Raw genomic sequence first — 8473 nt, 5'->3', positions numbered from 1 at the left:
GGCGAGCCCGGTGTCGACGTTGGTCTCCGCTGCCTGCCGACGAGCACGGCTCTCCTGGAGAGAAGCCTGCAGCTTGCTGCGTACCCCTCTGCGGAGGGAGGTGGCATCCCACCACAACGGGGCCGCTGGGCCGCTGTGAGAAGAGCAGCGGTGCCTGCGGAGGTCACTGCCAGCTTGCTCAGGAGTAGGGGCTACTATCTGGTCAGATTTTGTTCTAACCAGCGTGGCTCTGGCCTTCTGGCTTCTCTGCCCAGGATTGCCCCACTTTCCATGGAGAAGGTCTGCGACGGAGTCCTGCGGGATTTTCCCCTTGCCTGTGTTATTATGCCGATGGGAAAGCCCAACAGTTGTTTCACAGGGCTTTGAGGTGTCTTGAACCTGTTGAATAAAATTTGGAGAGAAGCCCATTAGCATATCGCTCCAGCCGTACTAGCGATGCCCTCAGCCTCGCTGTGCTGAAGGCTCCTGCAGTGCGAGTCAGTCAGCCCCTGGACAGGAGCACAGGACGCCCACAAGCCCGAGCCGTGGCAGATGGAGCAGCGTAGATAAGGCGATGCGCATGGAGAAGAACAATGCCAGCTTCACATACAAAATGCTGGGTTGTGAGTTGACCACAATCCCAGCGTCTCATTTCTGTGACAGCACCATGTTAGCATCAGCTCAGTGCCTGACAGCAGTCTAGACAGCAAATGAAATCTTTTCTGAAGGAATTATTCCAAACAAAGCAGCATTATTCCCAACTAAATGGAGAACACTGTTATGCAGGGAGCAGCTCTGGTCCCCCAGCTGGTCTGTGGTGTTTGTCCCTCAACCACAGTGTACAGTGCTGAGTACTGTGGAGCTGGAAAGGCTCAGAAATGGACAACTGCCAGCACAGTAAAGGGACAGCCACATATGCTGGGAATCTTAAGGCTGAAAAAAACCCAACCAAACAAGCAAACCAAAAAACCCCCAAAAACCTAACAAAAATAAACAAAAAACCCCCAAACAAACCCCAAACCAAACAATTCGGGAAGGAGATGCTAAAAGACTATACACCCATGATCCACCTGGAGAAACAGGTAGGTTTCTGTTTCCCATGGGTTTGGTGTAAGCCATGCACTTGTCCTCTTGCTGTGAGGAGCTGTTGGGACAGAGCTGGGCAGCAGGAAGCCTTAGTCTGACCCTGTGGACAGGCTGATGGTCTCGGATGGGCTGCGGTCACCACCAGCGCTCAGTTGAGCAGCGACGCTATGCCCGAGTGGAACAATCCCGCAGGCTCATCTGTCTTCTAATAAATTATACAGCTGAAGTGACTGGCCATAAACCTTACTGTTTTGAGAAAGAAACAAGAGAGTTACACTTGAATTTAGCTTCTCCCCACTTGTGCACGGCTTTCAGAGATCTCTCAGGACTAGTGCCCACACACCATCAATTTGCTGTGCATGACCTAAACACAGCACACACAGCTAGCTGTGCCTGTCCCAAAACCTTCTGAGGGGCACTGGATCTACTGGAGCTTCTTCGCTTCTGCAAATCCTGACCAGCTGCTTTTGGAAAGAAACTTCTCCAGGAAGTTTCTCCAGGAAGTTTCCAGAATACATCCATCCCTGGATGTATTTAAAGAGCGGCTAGACGAGGTACTTAAGGATATGGTTTAGGGGGTAGACAGGAACGGTTGGACGTGATGATCTCAGAGGGCTTTTCCAACCCAGCGATTCTGTGATTCTGTGTGTGAAGCTGCAGATCAAGCGGCACTCCTGACAGGTGGACAACACACGGACCAACACTTCCCCAGGCAGGAGATACCCATCAGACCAACAAGGCCGACAGGACCAGGACCTGTTAAGCACATCCCACTTGTTCCTGTGAAGCACGACAGCACCCGGATACCAGCTCAGAGCAAGGCACCCACCTCGCCAACCCTCTGCCAGATTAGGGACATATTTTGTGTCTTTATTTATGAAAACAGCACGTGGAGACGGTCCTACTCTGCTACTTAAGAATCATACTTGAGTTTTAAGGCTAAAATTGTAAAATTTGAGCAAAAGAGATCTCCTGTAAACACTCAGAGAAAGGACATGGAATAGAACAGCAACTAGTGAGCAACTTTGGGGGGGAGGCGGGGGAAGAGAGGATGTGGTTTATTTGCTTCCTTATCGAATTATGCAGGATCAACTTCAAAGTGATGTGAAGCTGCTCAGGGCCTCGACCAGTCCAAGTGGGTGGCAAACCAGTATATAAAGTGATACTGAAGGGGAAGTACTCAAAGGCTGCCCTGAGGATTAGCATTCAGAGTAGCATAAAAATAGGCCATACAGAATAACTAAACTGATTTGCAGTAAATGAGCTCTGGAAATAAAGAGAAAAACCACAGGATGGGCAAATTTAAATATCCAAATTACAACAACAAATAGGGCTGTCACAGTGGCAAGAAAGCCCACTGAGCTACACTGCCCTCCTGCTCACATGTGTAACTCCTGCTCTGTGTCACATCGGCACAGCCTTCCTTGGTTTTTATATGTTTGCATTCATACAACTGCTGGACTGCACACTCGAACAGAAAAGGCAGGGATTTCCTATGACACAGCTCTTCGGCACTTGTGCCCAACTACAGCTCACTCAAGAGCTCACAGAATCTATTGCAGGTGATGTTGTATCAGCACTACACTTACAATACATCTGGGGTTTGGATGCTAAAAATCTGCTTTCAAAAGTATTTATAACATCATGACTTATCAGAAAAAGAAATAGGCTGCTACGACTCAGGCAGGGGAGGGAAGATGTTATGCTAGCCTGCTCAAAAAGCGCATTAATATTTTCAATTTCATGCAAGGAGTAATGATGTTAATCTAATAATATAAAAAATACTGCAAGGATCTGTGCTTGTATTTACCAATGGCATCACGGCACTGGCAGACACTGATCACTGCATTCACAAATTCAGAAGGAAACATAAACAAGCAAACTCTTAGTCTCCAGTTTTAACCAGCCCTGCTTTGCTTGAAAACAAACAAGCGAACAAACAAATCCTCCTCTTGGAGCACCAGACATACCTGAAGCAGAATTGTATTTCCCTCATAGTCCTGCGTTTGCCACCTGGTGCTACTGATGGGAATGCAGGGGTTAGGCAGGAGAGGCACCAGCTGCCCGATCTCTCGCACTTTGAACTGCAAGGCTGATGCCTCCTTGGGCTGAGCAGCCACCCCAATGGGCAGCTGCTTCAGGCAGAGCTGCACAGCAATATTTTGGGTTGCGTACAGCACAAAGACACAGAAATTACTTTTCTGCACGGTTGCTTCTTTCTGTAGGATCATCTCGTAGAGTCTCACCGCATCCTCATAGTTATCAAAACTGCAGTAGAGGGTGACACGCAGGATTTCGGGGCCGCAATGCACACGCCTGATGCCCCACACGGGCATCTGCTCGTCCAGACCGTAGAAGTCCTGCTGAGCTGGGGCATAGGGGTGGCTTTGCCCATTAGCAAACTGGGCACACTGGTAGCGCCAGGGCGGACGCTGGAAGAGCTCACGGACCTGGAAAATCCGTTCTTCTCCCAAGTCTTCATGTAGAAAAAGGAGAACAGACATTCCGGGAAAGCCACAGCTTCTCTTGCAATGTCTCTCGTAGTATTTCAATGGAGTAACTCGCTCAGACACCAGGAAAAGCTGAATGTCCGGGCAGATCCACCCCAAAAGCTGATGCAGAGTTTGCTGCAGAAGCGACGAGTATCCCGAATTGGCAAGAAGATGCACAGTCATCAGAGAGTCTGCTTTGGCATCCATTGCAAAGGTTCCTGACAAAATTAAAAAAAAAAAACAAAAAACCAACCAAAAAAAAAGGGCAAATTGTTGCCTTCCTTTTCCTTCTCCCACTGCTGAAGCCTCAGTAACACAAGGGAAGCACTGTAACAAATTGTTGCCTTCCTTTTCCTTCTCCCACTACTGGAGCCTCAGTAACACAAGGGAAGCACTGTAGGACTTAGCATGAATTCCCATTTCCTACAGGCTTTGCAATAGCCCAGTGAAATACACAGGTCTGCACAGTCAAGGTACACAAGGCAGGCGAAGAACGACAGGGCATTGCGTGAGCGGTCCCAGGTCACTCACATCACAGCAGAGCTCAGAGGAAGGCTCGTTTTCCAACGCCGAGACTTGAGCTCTAGTCACAGCGTTACCTGCAACCAACGTGTGCAGAAACACCTCTGTGTCCTTCCCAGGACAGGGCAGTGGAGATGCAGAGCACTGAAGCACGAAGCCAGCGATGCTCCAGGATGAGATGACTTCGTGCGTACCCTTGCCTGTCAGCAGTGGAACCGCGCGCTCCGGCTCCGGCCGAGTCCCACCGGTGAACACCTCTGTGTGATTACAGCTGTTTGTGAACGCGATGTGGTGCTCGTGTTTGAAAACCTCAGCATGTTTTCCTGCAGTCAGCAGGCTGGGCTTTAGCTCCTTGTGAAAAGCTCATGGTCTTTGTGAGTCACACCCTTCTGCAGCGTACAGATAAGCTGTTCTTCAAAAACGAGGAAGGAAAACAGAACTAACAAAAAGAAAAAAAAACCCCATGTGAACACAACAGATAACAATAAGGGCAGATATGAATCAGACTCAGGAAAGAGGAGCTTTGGGAAAAAACCTTGACTCCTAGTTACGGGCTTCCTGACACAGGTAGCTCAGTGCTGAGCTGGAGACTGGCCCATAAATGCTGGGTACCAGCCCCTCCACTCCCCTCCCCACCCCCGCTTCAGTGCCCTATTTGTCTCTTTTTCCTCCTCCTGTTTTTTCAATGCTGAGATACCCACGTAATTGGCACCATTCAGCAAATTCCAGGTTTTTGTCCTTGCTCCTTGCGTTTACATACTGGCACTTAATTTAGCTTATTGTGCCCGCTACAACTGGAATGCTGAAAAATACACCGCTTTCCAGGCCTCTTCTAGCCTCTGGACAATAAACCACGCTGTCCCTTCATCTCCTTATTTTGCCAACCCCAGAGCAACACGTACAAATCAAGGTAACCTCATTTTCCATACAGAACTGCCCCCGCCACAGCCAGTATTTAAATAAAACAGGAGCCTGTGACAACGTGCCCAGCTCCACGTGACGAAGAGCAACACATCTTTCTCTACTGACATACCAATTTCCTTTCAAACAGCCAAGCACTCAAAGCAGTGGCTCACCATGCAGAAATCCCAGCATCAGTAAGAGCCTGTTATTTAAAACTCTGAACTATATATTTTTTTTAAATACAACCCTAGCATTACAGTCAACTGAGCAAAACCTCCAAGGTCGAAAGGTACGAGTAGCAGTGCCTTGATTTCCTTTATGTAGATCACCGCTCTCACTGGTAGCAATACACATTCATGTTTTAAAACTGCACCAACACCAACATGCATTAAAAAATAAAAGTGCTGTCTAGAAAATGAAGAAAGAGTTAATTTCCACTGGTAGAGACAAATCCACCCACCACAATTCCAAGCAACAACAACTGTTGGGAGGCAGACAGAAAAATTCCAGCCTTTGGACAATTGCAGGAAGCAATTGAAGAGTGCAAGTGCTCAAAACATTCAAACACACTGGACGAGCTCTGAACAACACGATTTTACTAGAATATGGAAAAGGAAATGATGCACCAACTCTCTGCTACAGGCAAGCAGCCTTCCTGCACCTGGGGAAAAGGGGAATTTTGCCTGCACAAGGAAACACAGAAACCAGGAAAGGTCACTGGGGCAGAGACTGGCGAGAGTCACAGTGGGCAAATCCAAATGAACACGAACGTGGGGAAGCAATCCTCACCCCACGCACGCAGCAGTGGCAGCGCGGGCTGGGACACAGCCCAGCAATGCTGCCAGGGCTGAATGGGCAGCTGGGTGAAAGGAGCAGCCCAAACCAACAGTAGTACTGGGAAGGAATGGGGAAGAAAATATTGTACAGTGGCATATAAACCCACAGCGCATCTGTATCGAGTCGTGTGTGCTGTTCCTGCTGTCCTTCAGTAAAATGGATGCAGAGATTTACAGAGGAGGAAGACAGAGCAATGGAAGAAGCCATTTCAGTGAGAGGAGCAAGCAGCCTGGAGAAGAAACTATGGCAGAATATGATACAGATCTGTAAGGTTATGAATGGCATCATGAGAGCAAAAAGGCAGTCATAGGCTGAAGTACACTCCAAAAAAGCAGGAGGGAGATGAACTGCAGCTAGCAACGCCCATTCAAACAAGCGAGGAAACCCTTCTCCAAACAGTGTGTCCTTAAGCTAGCCACAAGGACTCAGAAGGAGTTTTTAGAGATTCAGAAGGTGACCAAGTGCACTGATTTACCAGCCTGCTAGGGGCTGTGAGGAGTTCAGGGATGCAGAGCACATGCATTTTCTCAACAGCAGATACCTGAGCCAGTGACCCCCGTTCCTGCCAGCACTCACTCCACCCTGTGTCCCCTCCCATGAGCACGGTCACCCCACCGGCATGTTTGCCCTGTGCTCTATGCTTGCTCGCTCCCTGGGGCTGCCCCTACACGCCAGGCCCGGTACCTGCCCTCTGTTTCCCCATCTCCCACAGAGCAGAGGCCGCTCCAGCAGTAAACCCTTCATTTCCACAAGCACAGGGAGGGAACGAGCACAGGCCTGTGCCGCTTTCCTTGTGTACTCTCATCCATCACTGCAAGCCTGCGCAGCTCTCAGCCCCCATTCCCACTCAAATCACATCAATCCAGCCGTTTAAAATCCCATGGGGGCAGCAGCATCGCGGTGATGAAGATGAAGTACCAGAAACACGAACTCTCAAAGCAGCTGCACAGAGCAAGGGCTGGTGAGCCAGGAGTCAGGGCTAGGAAACACAGACACCGCATCTCGCTCCAGCTCCTGCCGTAGCCAGCAGGTCTCCAGATGGGCAGATGCCTCCCACAGAGACTGCTGAAGGTGACTTGCATCTCTCCCCTGCAGAGCCGAGATCTGACGTAGCTGTCATCCATTTCAAGCATCACCAGGCTTTACAACAGCCAAAAACTGAGCCTAGGCACAGAAAGGACCACATCCCGAACCCTACCACCATGCCACGTTTCTCCGTGAGCAGCGCGCTTGCTGCGGTGGGCCAGGGAAAGCAGTCTCACCTGTGAGCTCTGACAGAGCTGCCTGCAGAACAGTTTTAGGCCTGGTTCTCAGACCTCTAAGCTCTCTGGCAGCTCCAGTCAGGGGTACCTACCACTCCTATCACGAGGAACACGAGATGAACTGAACACCAGCCTTGCCTGAACCCCTCTTTCGCAGAGCAGCCTCACCATCCTGGCTAAGCACCAGCCAGTAGAGCAGCACTCTGCTCCTTTTCCACTCTGCTTTGACATCTAAATGTCCATGGGGAAGGGCTCAAACCCAGGCTCCCCAACCACGGACACGAGTATTCTCATGCCCTCACTTTGTCTCCAATCTATTGCCCCCCTAAACCTTGGGGTAAATCTGGGATGCCATGACCACCTGCTCCTTGACTGCTGCAGCCTGGTGAGTTTAGGTGTCCTTATCCACTGCTTTCCTCCGAGGCACCCAGAACTTCTTGGGTTGGAAAGGGACGTGTCATCAGAACAAAGTGCTGGTTTTCCTGGATCTTGTAAGAAAAGGGAAATGCTGGTTTCACTCTGATCCCCCAGTGTAATGAGTCCTTGCTTTCCCCTGCTTCCCCTTCCCCCAGCTTTCCAGTCTGGCTGCCAAACGGAAGAATACATTATTCATAGTGACCTACCAACATGCCAAGAAAGATTTCCTTAAGAGATTAGAAAAATAGCAGTTCAGGCTTATGTGAAAAGTCACTCTGCTGAAGAGAGGGGGTGGAAAAACCATATATTGTGATATAGTACTCAAAAAAATATATCAGAGCACCATTCCCATGTGATAGTGACCGACAGAGCAGAAGGTGCAGCAGGCTGTGGGGGCAAGAGCACCTGAAACATGAGCTGTTCTATCACCACCTACCTAGACACTGGAGAAAGCCCTGCATAAAATAAAGTCCAAACATAAACAATTAACAAACACTTTGTTGTGTGAATCCTCAGAGAATACGATCTGCTATGTTTAAAATCTTACGGTGGAAAGGCACAGCAAAATAATTAAAAATTCCTTTTCATAATGAATTCTTAAGATGTGCCTCGTCCCCCGCAGTGCTCGGAGCCCTTCGCTCTAGCTGATGCCAACAAGACTGATGACGCATCACACAACTTAGTTCATAGTAACATCTGCTACTTGTAAGGGAGTTACTTTACAAGGATTTAGGCTTTGCATACTAGCACATAACTAACGCGGAGAGACCGGGTGTGAATTACCTAAGCAGCTCAAGAGCAGGCCTCATTGCATCCATGCAATCCATCCAGTCTTGGCCTCACTAACTTTTAAAAGACTATTTTTTTGTTTGCTTGTTTTACGCTAATCTCAAGCTCTTTCTATAACCGGGACAAAACCTCTAAATTAACCTGCTAGATGACAATGACCTGCAGCACAGACAGTACTGAGACAAA

At 49.0% G+C, this 8473-nt stretch overlaps 1 protein-coding gene across 1 annotated transcript in view; it reads right to left on the bottom strand.

Moving 5' to 3' along the window:
- FAM124B (family with sequence similarity 124B) overlaps positions 1-3764 on the bottom strand; it is a 4009-nt gene extending 245 nt beyond the window's left edge. The window contains exons 1-2 of the mRNA XM_010188292.1: positions 3036-3764; positions 1-378 (exon numbers count right to left, since the gene is read on the bottom strand). The exon at positions 1-378 is cut by the window's left edge and continues 1 nt beyond it. Coding sequence (XP_010186594.1) covers positions 1-378; positions 3036-3764 — 1107 coding nt within the window. The remainder of the gene's footprint in view (positions 379-3035) is intronic.
- Between the last annotated feature and the right edge of the window lie 4709 nt (positions 3765-8473).

The sequence above is a fragment of the Mesitornis unicolor genome, unplaced genomic scaffold (assembly GCF_000695765.1).
Source record: "Mesitornis unicolor isolate BGI_N332 unplaced genomic scaffold, ASM69576v1 scaffold17277, whole genome shotgun sequence".
Lineage (NCBI taxonomy): Eukaryota > Metazoa > Chordata > Aves > Mesitornithiformes > Mesitornithidae > Mesitornis > Mesitornis unicolor.
This window is presented reverse-complemented; position numbering and strand designations above follow the sequence as displayed.